This window comes from Camelina sativa, chromosome 14, assembly GCF_030686135.1.
Source record: "Camelina sativa cultivar CO46 ecotype springtype chromosome 14, ASM3068613v1".
In the NCBI taxonomy this organism is placed as follows: Eukaryota; Viridiplantae; Streptophyta; class Magnoliopsida; order Brassicales; family Brassicaceae; genus Camelina; species Camelina sativa.
Window position 1 is genome coordinate 8,337,019 of NC_141893.1, and position 14,243 is coordinate 8,351,261.

The window sequence follows — 14,243 nt, forward strand, 5'->3', positions numbered from 1 at the left end:
AAGTACATGACCAATGGTTGAAACAGATAGGGTGGATATCTAAAGACACAATATAAGGGCCAATGAAGCCCATAAGACAACCTTGAGAATGAGCAAAACCAAACCAAAGGAGAGAGAGAGAGAGAGATTCTAGAAGAGGAGGTACTCAAAACTTAGGACGTACAACATTTGGCAATGTACTGCTTTGCGACAAAGCGTAGAATTTGGATTTAATAGTGTCCTCTCAAACAAGCACACAAACCCAAATGTTTCTGTTCCTTCAAGTCCCTTTATATATATATACACTTCGGTCGATCACCTATCGTTACATATTACAAATTCTTTGACCTCCATCTTCTTCTCCTTCTTTGACAGCTCATATAGTTTTATATATAACGTACATAAAACAATTACGTATTGTCTCCCACTCTCTCCCTCCTCCCTTAATTCTTCATATTATTAATTTAAGTAACGGCGATATAATAACTAATAAGTACATATAATACGATTTTGTCATCTAAGCTTCCACGTGGCGTACTCTCCTGAGTTTCTGCCAGCGTCTCATCAGACAACAATTCTCTCCCCCCCCCTTCCTTCCTTTGCATATTCATTACGGTACACACACTCACAAATTGGATCTCTGTTTTTAAACCCGAATGATTATTTATCATTGGTACTAATTGTATGCTAATAATTACTCTCTGATTACTGATCAACTTTTGGCGGCTAAACTCAAGAACTAAGATATTGTGAATTAATCACATACGTTAGACCATAACCCAATTGTTAATAAATTATATTTATGGTAAACAACATCAACAACAACAAGATTTATATTTCTTTTTTTTCACAATAATAGACAATTTAGTAGAGGAGATTAGTTTAAGTAGATAGGAAAAAAAAAAAAAAAGATACAGTACACAGAAAGAAAGACATACAACTGTGAAACCACGACTTGGCCTCACAAACAAAACAAAACAAAAAAAAGAAAACTAAAGCGTTGAAAATTGTGTGTTAGTGTTTGTATTGATCGGTTGAGAAGTGCCTCTCTTGTTTTTTTCCTCTCTCTTTCTCTTTCTTCTTTCAAAAAAACTTATTCTCACCTTCTTTGCTCCTCTTTGTGTTGTTTTCTTGTGAAGTTTTCATGGTGATCGGTGAAAACCAAAGAGAGATTATTTTAAATATAGTTTGATTTTTAATATATGTCGTTTTTGGTGTAAGTATAGGTGGTTGATTACTAATCTTTTTATTCACTGATGATGAAGTTATCGCCTCTGAGTATCTCGACCGGTTCGAGTTTCAGTCACGACGACGACGGTGTCGAGTCTAGTTCTTCTCCATTCACCGGCGGCGCAATGCTGCCGGTTTTTCTCAACGATTTGAGTCGTAACAATGGAGACTCCGGAAGCGGGAGTAGCTGGGAAAGAGAGCTTGTCGAGGTGACCTTAGAGCTCGACGTCGCAGACGACTCCATTGTCGTCTGCGGGTTGTCTGAGGCAGCGGTGGAAGCGGCGTCTGTCGATTCTCGGCCGAGATCGGTGGATTTAGTAACCGCGAGATTGTCTAGGAACCTGTCCACGGCGTCTTCGAGGATCAGGCAGAAACTTGGGAAACTACTAAGGTCAGAATCTTGGAAGACGACGACTTCTTCTACCGCCGGGGAGAGAGAGAGAGACAGAGATCTCGAACGTTCGGCGGTGGCGGAGGGGATTATGACGGCGAGAGACAAACGGAAAGAAAACGCTAAATTACAGCGATCAACGTCTAGTGCGCAGAGAGCGTTAAAAGGATTACAGTTTATTAACAAAACCACGAGAGGGAACAGCTGCGATTGCGATTGGGATTGCGATTGCGATCAGATGTGGAAAAAAGTCGAGAAACGTTTCGAATCGCTTTCTAAACAAGGTTTACTCGCGCGAGATGATTTTGGCGAGTGCGTTGGTAAGTCTGTCATGTATATATTATAATCTAAACATATCACAAAACTCTGTTTTGAAAGTTTAAAAATGTTTACAAAATGTTAAAAAAAAAAAAAGGGATGGTGGATTCGAAGGAGTTTGCGGTGAGTGTATTCGACGCTTTGGCTCGACGAAGGAGACAGAAACTGGAGAAGATAACGAAAGATGAACTTCACGATTTCTGGTTACAGATTTCTGATCAAAGCTTCGACGCGCGTCTTCAAATCTTCTTCGACATGTACGTGTGTCTCTTTTTCATTCTTCTCTCTTTTGAGTCTTTTATAATTTGGGGTTTGTCTTTACGTTTATAACTGTTACGGGATTAACGCATTGCTATATGCAAAAAAAGTCATTAGAAAACAAATGTATTGAGCCAAGTGCTACGAATATTAGTTAGTTGACGTTAATCATTGACGTTAGTTTTATCTGTATAATTGATATTTGTAGCGATCATTAATGAAGTTTTTGATCAACTTGCGTTTTTTTTTTCTTTTTTTTTTTTGTTATAGTAGGGTTTATTTTTGTTTCTTTGTGAAGATTAGCTGATCAAACCTAATCACATAGGAGTAAAAATGTTGTTGATTAAAGACAATATTAGCTGACCAATCACTCTTTGATTGGAAATTGTTATCTCTTTTGTAGGACTGCCGCAACCTCACTGTAATTTTCTATAGTTTTGAAAATTATTAGGCATGAATAAAAATCATGTGTTAGCTAAGCTAAAATTTTGATCCGGAATGTTACACTCATATCAGTGATGATGATAGATATATCATTTAAATCACGTGGTGTTCATAGCCGTTGATCTGGTAGTTCACGCTATCAACGGTGCAAAAAATGTCTTATGTCTAAGTAATGGGCCACGGTTTACTTGGCGCAGTAAAAATAACCTTTCACCAAATTTTCAAAAATGTTTCCTCTTTCAGCTTTTTATTTTTTCCCGCAATAAGTTAATTGCAAGTAAGGTAATTGACTCTTATTACACCAGATGCCAAAATGATTTTGCAAATTTACACTTTTTTTTGCCAAACATATTTATAAGTTTCGCTAGTCATATATGTTTTGGTTGTTTTGTGATCCTACAATACTGTAATAATTGTATTTAATTTGCTGTGTTACTAATCAAAAACAGAGTTTAATTTGTTACCGGTTTTGTTGTTACCACAGGGCTGATAGCAACGAAGATGGGAGGATCACTAGAGAAGAAATCAAAGAAGTAATTTCTTTTTCAACACAGAAATTATGAAACAATCAATATCTTTAACAGTTGTTAATACTTTTGAAACGCAGCTTTTAATGCTAAGCGCATCAGCAAACAAGTTAGCAAAACTTAAGGAACAAGCAGAAGAGTACGCATCTCTGATCATGGAAGAACTTGATCCAGAGAATTTTGGATACATTGAGGTTCATAAAACATGATATTATCATCACCCCTTTAAAGACACTATCCACAATTTTTCTATGTTTCTTAACCTTTTTGTCTTGTTTCAGTTATGGCAACTTGAGACACTCTTACTTCAGAGAGACACATACATGAACTACAGTAGACCGCTTAGCACAACCAGCGCTGGCGTGAGTACACCAAGACGGAATCTTATTAGACCTCGTCATGTGGTTCGAAAATGTAGAAAAAAACTTCAATGTCTGATTCTAGATAACTGGCAACGAAGTTGGGTTCTTTTATTATGGATCATGCTTATGGCCATTCTCTTTGTTTGGAAGTTTCTAGAGTACAGAGAGAAAGCTGCTTTTAAGGTAATGGGTTATTGCTTAACCACTGCTAAAGGAGCTGCAGAGACCCTCAAGCTCAATATGGCTTTGGTTCTCTTACCTGTGTGTAGAAACACATTGACTTGGCTAAGATCTACACGGGCTCGAGCTTGTGTTCCTTTTGATGATAACATCAATTTCCATAAGGTAAATACTACTATACAACTTTCCATATCTCTTTCTATTTTTCAGTCTTCGTCATTACAAAACTTGAGATCAAGACTCGTTGTCTCTCTGTTGTCCCATTTGCGTTCCAGATTATTGCTTGTGCCATTGCGATGGGGATACTTGTTCATGCTGGTACCCATTTGGCGTGTGACTTTCCCCGGATTATAAACTCGAGTCCAGAAGAATTCTCCTTGATCGCTTCTTCCTTCAATGGTACTAAGCCCACATTCAGAGACCTGATGACAGGAGCAGAAGGAATCACTGGGATCTCAATGGTGATCTTGACAACCATTGCTTTCACATTAGCATCAACTCATTTCAGGAGAAACCGTGTGAGGCTTCCGGCACCACTTGATCGCCTGACTGGCTTCAACGCATTCTGGTACACTCATCACCTTCTAGTGGTTGTCTACATCATGCTCATTGTCCACGGGACCTTCCTGTTCTTCGCCGATAAGTGGTATCAGAAAACGGTAAGTAGCAGCAACCATAATTACTCTTTGCTCTTAAAGCGAAATGCCAAAATATCTTGAAACCTAAATTATTTTTGATTGCCACTCTTCTCAGACTTGGATGTACATCTCGGTTCCTATGGTGCTTTATGTGGCAGAACGAAGTCTGCGAGCTTGTAGGTCAAAGCATTACTCTGTCAAAATCCTCAAGGCAACCACCATAAACCGATCAAATTCATTCCCATTAAAAGGTGTTTTCATAACAAAATAAACCCATAACCTTTCAATCTGATCTCTGCAGGTTTCTATGCTACCTGGAGAAGTACTCAGCTTAATCATGTCAAAGCCTCCTGGATTCAAGTACAAGAGCGGTCAATACATATTCTTGCAGTGTCCAACCATCTCTCGATTTGAATGGTGAGTACTGATGCCGAATTCCCATAGTGTTAGCAAACATCTCAGGTTTCACTCAACCCTAAAATTTTCCAGGCACCCATTTTCTATTACCTCTGCACCAGGAGATGACCAACTCAGTGTTCACATCCGAACACTTGGAGACTGGACAGAGGAGCTACGACGAGTTCTAACCGTGGGCAAAGATCTTTCAACATGCGTGATTGGGCGTTCAAAATTCTCTGCCTATTGCAATCTTGATATCTCACAGTATATTTCAAGACCCTTCTTAGCTTTCTCCTTTCAACACTTAGCTACCTAGTATTAACATGCCTTGTTGATCCTGTACTTGGCAGCCGACCGAAATTACTAGTAGACGGTCCATATGGAGCTCCAGCACAGGACTACAGAAGCTATGATGTCTTGCTCCTCGTTGGATTGGGAATAGGAGCTACTCCTTTCATAAGCATCCTGAAGGATCTCCTGAACAATTCAAGAGACGAACAAACAGTAAGCCCAGTACCAGAAAAGTTAGCCTTTCCAAGAACCTTGCATCAAATATGTATATCTGAACTTTCAATGGCACAGGACAACGAGTTCAGCAGATCAGATTTCAGCTGGAATAGCTATACATCTTCATATACCACAATAACCCCAACTTCAACACATGGTGGGAAAAAGAAAGCAGTGAAGGCTCACTTCTACTGGGTCACAAGGGAGCCAGGATCCGTTGAATGGTTTAGGGGAGTAATGGAGGAAATATCAGACATGGACTGCAGAGTAATAAACACAAGCATATCATCTATTTTCATCAACACTTTAACGTTTATCGATATACTAACATATTCCTTGATTTTCTCGTAAGACAGGGCCAGATTGAGTTGCACAACTACCTTACAAGTGTATATGATGAAGGCGATGCAAGATCAACCCTAATAAAAATGGTCCAGGCTTTGAACCATGCCAAACATGGAGTTGATATTCTATCCGGAACACGGGTAAGATTTGTTGAAGGCATGTGATCATAAACTATTTCCCAATATTACCAATAACTAACAAGATATCATCATTCAAACAGGTGAGAACACATTTTGCAAGGCCTAACTGGAAGGAAGTCTTTAGTAGCATAGCAAGAAAGCATCCAAATTCGACAGTCGGTAAATATTTTATACAATCAGCTGCTTACTAACAAACATCTGATAAACCTCTATTCTAGGACCAAATTAGTACCATTGGAAAAGAAAGAAAAATTTTCAATAGGAATTAGTGACACAAGTGAACCTGTTTGGTAATAATTAGGCCCGGTATTTCAAAGCATATGTGAAAACAACTTATCGAATGGTGCAGGAGTGTTTTACTGCGGCATACCAACTGTGGCAAAGGAGTTGAAGAAGCAAGCACAAGACATGAGTCAGAAAACAACCACACGGTTCGAATTTCACAAGGAGCATTTCTAAGTCATCCCCTATCACTTTCCCTAAAGTGAGACTGAAATCCTGCCAGCCATTATTTTTCTCATACTAACTTCACTTTCACTTAGCAGAATAGATTATATACACTATGTCACAATGAAACATTATCCTGCCCTGCCTGTTTGTATAGACCCACCCGCCTAATGGCATGAAAATAACAAATATAATTTACTATACAAAATAACATACGCGTCTTTATAAAGATGAACCCATCTCTATTTCCATTACCACAAGGCACAAAGCTAATATAGTCACAGAGGCAGAAAAATTAAACAAAAAGAAGTTTCATTAAAAAGGTGCCTCGACTCGAGCACAGTAAACTGGAACTGAAACACACTCAAGAAGGAGAATAAGTAACAATGCCTTTGTGTTAACTGTACCAATACTGCAGTAGAAGGCAAAACAGAGTTTTGAGTTTAATCATCCTTTATCTTTCTGAGCAACTTGGAAGCCCACTTTCGAACCCTTCTCTTAAGGGTATAACCAACAAACACCCCAGCGACAAAGAACACAGCGCACAGCTTTGAACACGTCCAGACTGAAACTCCGCTGTGCCACCAAAACATAGTCCCAAGATACAATCAGATGAAAACTTTGAATAGAATTATACAGTACACAAAACAAGTAAAACTCATTACATATATTAGCCAAATCAATCGAAAACAACCCTAATCTCCTACTTGATCGTTTATAATCGACCTCCACAGTTCTGTTCCTCAAGTAACTAAGATCAATTTTACAAGCCATTACAAATTTACAAGCTTTCCCTGATGTGGAATTGTAAATTCTAAAACTTACTTTTTCAGGACCCAAAAGTCTAAAACTTTTTCGTGTTCTTTGTGATTGATCACACAATTCGAATAAAAGTTCAGACGATCTTGAATCGAGATATTGAAAACTAGGAAAGGAAGAAGCTTTTACCTCGGAGGTCTGGTGACCAAGGTGCCGGATCCTGAGTCGTATGTAGTAGTCAAGTTGCTGCCGGGGCCGGAGCCTCGTTTGTCCTGCATCAGAGTTTCCGCAAAATCGGAAAGAGAAGACGAAGAAGAAGAAGCTGCCGATTTCGCATCTTTCACCATCTTGTTGTAAAACTTCTCTAATCCCTCCATCGCTGTCCGATTATCGGAAAAAAAACAAAACGATCAATTAGGGTTTTTTTAGGGTTCAATCAAATTACATGATTCCAGTGACGAAGCTGATTGCTAAATTGACTTGTCGTTGACCAGAAACCAAAGGTCAAAATGGGCATTTCACTGTCAGAGTGCAAAAAAAAAAAAAGAAAAAAAAAAACAGAGAGAAAATTTGACAAAAAAAAAAAAAACAATTCACCCTATGTTAATAAACACAGACATAAAAAAAAATATTATTATTATAAATACATCATAGTGTGATTTAGTACTAACTAATTTTTTGAAGTTTATAATTTATCATCATAGTAAGTGATGATAATATGCGATGTTTTTACCCCCAAAAAATTGTCTTATTTTAAGTGATATTTTTACATTTTCTATTAGTTAATTACTGTATTTTGCAGTTTTTTTCATTGGCCAAATAGTGTTTTATTTTAGCAAAAATGACTTCTTAGTAATACAGAAAGAGTAAAAAAAATTAAATGCATAAGAAATTTTCAGAAACTCAATCTTTTTAACCAAGGTCAAATATCTATTATATCTTCATACAAAGTATATTACAGTATTTTAAAAACATTTGTTTCTATTTATAAAATCTCATGAAACTTAAACATACATATATTTTCTTCCTTTATTCATTGACATTATATTATATATTATACATCCACACACATTTATTCATAAATAATTTCATTTCATAATACATTCATCAATTTAGTTTGAGGCATCTTCTTCTTCTTGATCGAGTTGGTAATCTTGAGAACCATAAGGACTAAAAGCTTCAAGGAGCAAATTGGACTTACGCCAAGGGTTGAGTCCCATGTCGTTGCACAAATCATCGGCATGTTGGATGCTGAAAGTGGAAATGCAATGACGTTTGTAGAATCTGCTTGACCTTCTCGTCACTTCCGTTTCCTTGAAGAATTCATCCAACATCTTCTCTTTGCTTGGTAATCTGAATTTCTCATCCACGAGCCGGCTTAGCCACATTGAACGTAGCTCTGATGTGTGTAAGTTCGAGTTGCTCTGGACGTATCCCACGAAACCCATGTTCGGTATCAATGGATGGATTGTTCCCCTGAAAGATATTTTGTTTTTGTTACTCATATTATATGGTCAAGATTTCATATGAGTATTTTCATAAAATATATCTATATGTACCTGTATAAAGGCATGACACCGCATGGAAACTCAAGCCAAGTTCGAAAAGGTTCAGGAACGATGGCTTTGAGCTTCTTCTTGCCATCATAACCAGTCGCAAGTATCACGACATCAGCTTCTAACGTAGTACCATCATCAAACTCAATCCCCTCATCATAAAAGCACCACTTTGATGCTTTCTTAAACCGGATCATCCCTTTATCCGCTTCCTCAAAGAATTTCTCCGGTACGATCGCCATTTGACAAGAAGCATAGTCTTCCTCGAAAGAATGGTCCGGTTTAAGACCATATTTCGCTAGAGGTAGCTTCCACATAACATATGCTTCGATGAATTTGGAAACCGCAGCACGCTGTTTTCACATATATGTTTAATTTTTTTATAAAATTTCATTGCACAATTTATAGAGAAGTAAGAAGGGGTTTTAAGATCACTAACCAGAAGAGAGAAGAGGAGGCAAAAGAGAGTTCTAAGGAAGCTTTGGTTAGGCCTATCATGGAGGAACTGAGAAGCTCTTGTTGAGTAGAACAAGAAGAATGGTAGTCCCCACACCCAATAATGTGGAAACACCCAATGTGTTGTTCTCACCACCATTGTGCATGCTTTTCCTCCTTCTCCTGCAAATTTTTTAAAAAGTTTATTTAGTAATTGATATCATATTATATGGTGATTGTAAACTAATGCGTTGTCCTCACCACCATTGTTTTATTGTTTGTGCCAAATAGTATATTAACGGTCAGGTCCAACCGAGAAGAATTATTTATGTATACTTAGCAAAGACGATTATTGCTATTATTTTTAATTTTATTTTGACTTGTGCCAATTGTTAGAGTGAAGCTAATTAAGTATTACTTAACAAAGACTTTTGTGGATCAAAGAGAACTTAAAACGAATATATATCATGTACGTACCTTGATTAGCTAAAGCAGACTCTAAAGCCAAATCGATGGCGGATTTCTTGAAGCCGATGACAGCAACTTTTTTGCCATGGAGGAGACTAGAAGCTTCTTCTTTCTCTAACTTGCAGTAATCCATCGAATGCATCACTTTTCCTTTGAATATCTCCGGCCCTTTCATTGCCGGAAAAGCCGGTATTCTTGGAACATCGCCGAATTTTCCGGTACACACTACCACGAACTCAAATGCATGCCACTGCGCTCGCACACATTAATAACAAAAATGTTATACAAAAAACTCACTAATAGACGTAAGTACTCAATCGAGTTAGTGATGCATGCATGTAGTAGTTTTCATAAACTATTTGGAAGTTCTATGCAATTTTTACATAAAAAAATGTATTAATATTAGCAAGTAACACATATTTTAATTCATGTGTATATTAAAAAAAAAAAAAAAGCAGTACGTGTGATCTATACATGACAGTTTGAGACCATGCATCAGCTTCAAATTTACCGAAATACAATTGTTAAAGAAACTATTTTGAATATATGCGAAAGCACCATCGCTCGTGTAAATAAATGCATGCAGTAGCAAAAATATACATGAGACTGAAACATGTAAAGAGAGTTATCAAACAAACCTGAATATCTCCAGAATCTCCGGTTTGAACGGCAACTTCCCACACTGGTTTTCCGGGCAACAAGTTGCCGTAAGCACCGAGGTCAACCATCTGAGGAGTTTCACCGTCACCGGTGAACCTAACTTCGATGACCTTAGAGCCAAACTTCATGAACTTGAGAAGATCAAAATGCTTAGCATAAGATTCCAAGTAATCTAGTATCTCAACGTAAGATGGGAAAGTAGGGTCATCTCTACTGGGCCATGGAAAGTCAGAGAACTCGTAATCGACTCGTGCCGATTGTAACTTGGTCGTCTCGTAAGTGCAGCTCCTCCAAACACCTCCGACTGAATCCGAGGCTTCGAATACGGTCGGGTTGTGATGAGCTAAGTTCTTAGCAGCAGCTAAACCGCTCACACCGGCACCGATGATCGCTACTCTCGAAGAGGTAAGCTTATTGTAGTTAGAAGCCATTTGGAGAGATTTTATGCTTGGGAGAGAGAGAGAGAGAGAGAAATGGTTTTGATGAAGAGTGTTTTGAGTTGTTTGTGAGTTTGCATGGGAGATGTTTAATTTATATAGTGTTATTGGGTCGGGTCGGTTATTCTTGTGTCGGGTTGGGAATCGGTTTTGTCAGGGGGCACGTGCTTTTGAATATTAGACTATCCTCATCGGCACAATTATGTTGTTTCTTAGTTTGTTTCTTAGGGGTAGATAATATTAATTATTGAAACCTAAGCTAAGAAATGCAAGATTCGTTTCTTATTTTAGGATTGCAAGAAACGTCTCTTGCTGGACAAGTGTCACAAAATCAGTGGGTCGAGTTTTATTTGGGACGAAGGGGTTTAATTTTTTTTTTCATCTCTCTTTCACTTTCCTTTTTTCTCTTTTCTCTCTCTCTCTCTCTCTCTCTCGAGACTTTTCGCGATTTCAGCTTGAATCTCTTCTTCCTTCGATTCCGGAAACTGATTGCTTCTCTTCCAGTTGATTCCCACGGCTATTGGACTAGGATTTAGCCGCGATTTGGTTCCGGTGAAGCAGGGGGCATGTGATTCCGGTGGTGAGCGATCCGTCGAAACCCTAATATTTGGGGAAGATTCAAGCCATTCGATTTGTTCAGGTAATTGTTCTTGCATGTCTAGTAATTGTTATTTGTTTATTTGAAAATTGTCTCAATTTTAATTTAATTATGTCTTTTGTTTGTGAGACAATTTCGGTTGATCTGGGAAACTTAGATTAATTTTCGGTGAAGTGTTTGTAACACTTCTTAATCTCCTCATCTTATTATTCACTGATGAAGTTGTTGTTGGTGAATTTTGATTAATCTCTTTGTTAGATTCTCATAATAGGTTGAATTGGGTTTGTGTATCTGAAACCGATTGAATCAAAGTTTCTTCCTTTACGTTTTGGATGCCAAGGAGTTTTTCCCTTCTTACTACAACCCTAAGAAGAACAATCAGGTTGGGAAACCTAATCAATTTCTCTCTGCTGACGATTTTGCTACAGCCAAGAAGCAATCAGGTGAAGAATTTGAATCTGATGCCAAGAAGGATGATAATACCAGGAAGGTAAAAATAATTCTGTTTGTTGTTAAAGCTTTAAACTTTGGTTAAATGTGCTTGCTTTATATTCTGTTTTATTGATGTTTTTGTTATTACAGAGAAGAAACAATTATAGCCAAGGGAGGAGGAGGTTGACTGGGAGGATTTCTAAGGCTCAAAGATAGGATAGTATTAGAAGAACAGTGTATGTTTCTGACATTGACCAGAGTGTAAGTTTTTATTAGTACTCTCTGTTAAGGTTGTGTGGAACGGATTCTAGTTAAGTTGCATCAATGTATAACAAATCTGTTTTGTGATTTTAGGTGACTGAGGAGGGTCTTGCTGCCTTGTTTAGTAACTGTGGACAAGTAAGCTTTAAATTAATGTTTGTTATATATCTTTCAACTTAAAATATAGTATTTTTTAGGTTGTGTGACAAAAAGCTCTATAGGGATACTGATCAGAAGTTATACTAATCATTTTGGTTTCAGTTTTGAGTTTTGAATTTTACTTTGGATATCTACTGTGTTTTGGTTAATTCAGTCAGAAGATGAAAGGGAGATGTGCACAAGGACAATCTACTGCACAAATATCGACAAGAAGGTAAATGCTGAACTATCTACATAGAATGTATACATAATTGCTGCTGAAAGAGAGATTGTCAAAAATGCAAATTCTTGACAGTTTGCTGGCCAAAACTGGACCGCTTACTCCGAAAGAAGAAGCTATGAAAGAGAAGCTGCTTGACTTAGTGGATGATTAGTATTGTTGAGTCTTGTTGAGTCTTGTTGTGTCTTCTTGAGTCTTGTTGTGTCTTGTTGTGTCTTGTTGAGTCTTGTTGAGTATTGTTGAGTCTTGTTGAGTCTTGTTGTGTCTTCTTGAGTCTTGTTGTGTCTTCTTGAGTCTTGTTGTGTCTTGTTGAGTCTTGTTGTGTCTTGTTGAGTCTTGTTGTGTCTTGTTGTGTAACGGATGTCTAATTATAATTATAAGTTGATGTTTTATGTGTACTGCTTATCTGTCTATTAATTTCTTAATTATAATTTGCTTTTGTTAACAGAACAAGGAACACATGGGGCGATATAGGAACAAGGAACACATGGGGCGATATAGGAACAAGGAACAAGGAACACATGAGCGAGATCAAACACTTGAAGAGAGTGTGTTATTATGTTTGATTGCTGTGTTATGTCTGATTATGTTTAAGTAGGACAGTTCTCATATATCTTGTGACTCGTACTTGTTTTTCCCATGTGTATGGTGTTGTTTAATTTTGTTTGATACTCGGTCAGCTGTTCCCATGTGAAGGATCACATGAACTTGTTTTTTTCCTACACAAGAATACAACAAGGATCACAAGATATATGAGAACAAAAAAAACAAACACAAAAATACAACATATAAAATTACAACCAAGTCTCACGGGAGAAGAGAATCACAAAAATACAACATATAAAATGAACGAGATGGATACAGTCAAGCTGAGGTTTCTGATTTCCCACAAGCAGAGGGTGTGGATCTTTCATATTCTATCAATATGAATTCAAATATTAGCAACGTGTTGAATGGTCAAATAATAATCCGTGATAGAGAAGTGCATGACCAATTGAAACTTGATTTAATTGAACATTTGTGGACTAAATTTGGATATTAATTATGTTTCATGTTTTAATTAAATATGTTTCTATATTTTATTTCATGGTGTGTTTTATGTTTTTGTTTTTTAATGTTTTGTGTAATAATTTAAAATGTTGTATGTTATTTTATGTTTTTCTTAATAAAATATGTTTCTTTGATATATAAAATAATTTTGAATATTTTAAGATATTAATTATTATTTTACTATATTTATTATTAAGAAACCCTTAAATTTGGTTCTACCAATAATCAACAAAATTTTCCTTAACTCTTAGCAAAGTTTCTTCTCTTTTTTTTCTTATTAAATATGCCTTAAGAAACAACTAAGAAACTAAACCAATGAGGATAGTCTTAGTTCTTAATTCTTAAGTACGTGTCACGCAAGTTTTGAAAAAAGTCTAGCCTTACTTTTTTTTTTTTGACATCCTCTAGCCTTATTATTTTATATTTTGAAATCTCACCCATAACTATGAATTGTATAACCACATTATACTACCTTTTGGTTAGAATCTCACAATACGTAATTAATTACGTATATATTTTGAGAAAACTGAGTCTAAATTCATTTTTATCATGTGTTTTATTGGTAACATATACACCATGCGATAAGGTTATACTGCTTATATTGTGATCATCTACATTCTGAAATGGTATAAAACTCTTTTCTCTGCATTTTTACTTCTTTTTATATATAACTTTGTAATCGTTTACCATTTTATATTTTACCATTATTTTACTCTTTTTATCATTATTATATTAATGAAACCAATAAAATAAATTTGGTTCAGTTACCATTTTCAGACATGATAAGTTTATGTTGGCTAAACTATAATATAAATACGATTAAGATGGAAATATTTGATGATCAAAAATAAATAATGTGGATTATTTGTATCAAAATCTATAGATGTCCATACATAATTGACGTGCTTATGCAAATTTTTCTTTTTTATTTCGAATTAATAAAATATATTGAATTTACATATATGTTTCTTTTCATACACGCATATTCGAACCAATTTTCTGCTAAAGTAAGACTAGTCTTTCTTTTGGATTGACCGTTCTTC

The 14,243-nt window shown here is 36.4% G+C and overlaps 3 protein-coding genes and 1 long non-coding RNA gene across 9 annotated transcripts; 2 read left to right on the forward strand and 2 right to left on the reverse strand.

The window, feature by feature from the left end:
- Window positions 1-837: 837 nt before the first annotated feature.
- LOC104740619 (respiratory burst oxidase homolog protein E) lies at window positions 838-6,373 on the forward strand. 2 transcript variants are annotated; one of them, XM_010461279.3, is made up of 14 exons: window positions 838-1,920; window positions 2,016-2,175; window positions 3,105-3,153; window positions 3,228-3,341; window positions 3,429-3,854; window positions 3,965-4,348; window positions 4,443-4,538; window positions 4,629-4,744; window positions 4,817-4,990; window positions 5,077-5,230; window positions 5,309-5,500; window positions 5,590-5,718; window positions 5,799-5,877; window positions 6,068-6,373. In XM_010461279.3, exons 1-14 carry the CDS (start codon window positions 1,236-1,238, stop codon window positions 6,175-6,177), a joined length of 2,868 nt encoding a protein of 955 aa, XP_010459581.1. In that variant the 5' UTR covers window positions 838-1,235; the 3' UTR covers window positions 6,178-6,373. The 2 variants fall into 2 exon arrangements, with proteins under 2 accessions (XP_010459581.1, XP_087341088.1); XM_087484962.1 differs by having other exon boundaries at window positions 864-1,920; window positions 5,077-5,500.
- Window positions 6,337-7,401, reverse strand: LOC104740620 (uncharacterized). Its single transcript, XM_010461281.3, has 2 exons — window positions 7,114-7,401; window positions 6,337-6,741 (listed from the first exon to the last, which is right to left on the reverse strand). The coding sequence occupies exons 1-2, from the start codon at window positions 7,299-7,301 to the stop codon at window positions 6,609-6,611; spliced, it is 321 nt and encodes a 106-aa protein (XP_010459583.1). The 5' UTR covers window positions 7,302-7,401; the 3' UTR covers window positions 6,337-6,608.
- A 486-nt stretch (window positions 7,402-7,887) lies between these two features.
- On the reverse strand, window positions 7,888-10,549 carry LOC104740621 (putative flavin-containing monooxygenase 1). Its single transcript, XM_010461284.3, has 5 exons — window positions 10,022-10,549; window positions 9,393-9,633; window positions 8,920-9,098; window positions 8,484-8,833; window positions 7,888-8,400 (listed from the first exon to the last, which is right to left on the reverse strand). Exons 1-5 carry the CDS (start codon window positions 10,472-10,474, stop codon window positions 8,037-8,039), a joined length of 1,587 nt encoding a protein of 528 aa, XP_010459586.2. The 5' UTR covers window positions 10,475-10,549; the 3' UTR covers window positions 7,888-8,036.
- Window positions 10,550-10,816: 267 nt separating this feature from the next.
- LOC147927957 (uncharacterized) lies at window positions 10,817-12,872 on the forward strand. 5 transcript variants are annotated; one of them, XR_015580239.1, is made up of 6 exons: window positions 10,817-11,120; window positions 11,350-11,568; window positions 11,661-11,771; window positions 11,865-11,909; window positions 12,085-12,144; window positions 12,599-12,872. It is a non-coding gene; the product is annotated as an uncharacterized LOC147927957 (long non-coding RNA). The 5 variants fall into 5 exon arrangements; XR_015580240.1 differs by having other exon boundaries at window positions 10,841-11,120; window positions 11,507-11,568; window positions 12,226-12,872; XR_015580238.1 differs by having other exon boundaries at window positions 10,861-11,120; window positions 11,507-11,568.
- Window positions 12,873-14,243: the final 1,371 nt, after the last annotated feature.

Bases quoted from the DNA above. Each gene is read 5' to 3' on its own strand.
- LOC104740621 (XM_010461284.3), bottom strand. From the start codon at position 10,474: ATGGCTTCTAACTACAATAAGCTTACCTCTTCGAGAGTAGCGATCATC. The intron at 9,634-10,021 runs GTTTGTTTGATA...GTGCGAGCGCAG, and splicing joins GAGATTCTGGAGATATTCAG to TGGCATGCATTTGAGTTCGT. The intron at 8,401-8,483 runs GTACATATAGAT...AATATCTTTCAG, and splicing joins GGTGTCATGCCTTTATACAG to GGGAACAATCCATCCATTGA.
- LOC104740619 (XM_087484962.1), top strand. From the start codon at position 1,236: ATGATGAAGTTATCGCCTCTGAGTATCTCGACCGGTTCGAGTTTCAGT. The intron at 3,855-3,964 runs GTAAATACTACT...TTTGCGTTCCAG, and splicing joins ATAACATCAATTTCCATAAG to ATTATTGCTTGTGCCATTGC. The intron at 4,349-4,442 runs GTAAGTAGCAGC...CACTCTTCTCAG, and splicing joins ATAAGTGGTATCAGAAAACG to ACTTGGATGTACATCTCGGT.
- LOC104740620 (XM_010461281.3), bottom strand. From the start codon at position 7,301: ATGGAGGGATTAGAGAAGTTTTACAACAAGATGGTGAAAGATGCGAAA. The intron at 6,742-7,113 runs GTAAAAGCTTCT...TTGGTGGCACAG, and splicing joins TTGGTCACCAGACCTCCGAG to CGGAGTTTCAGTCTGGACGT.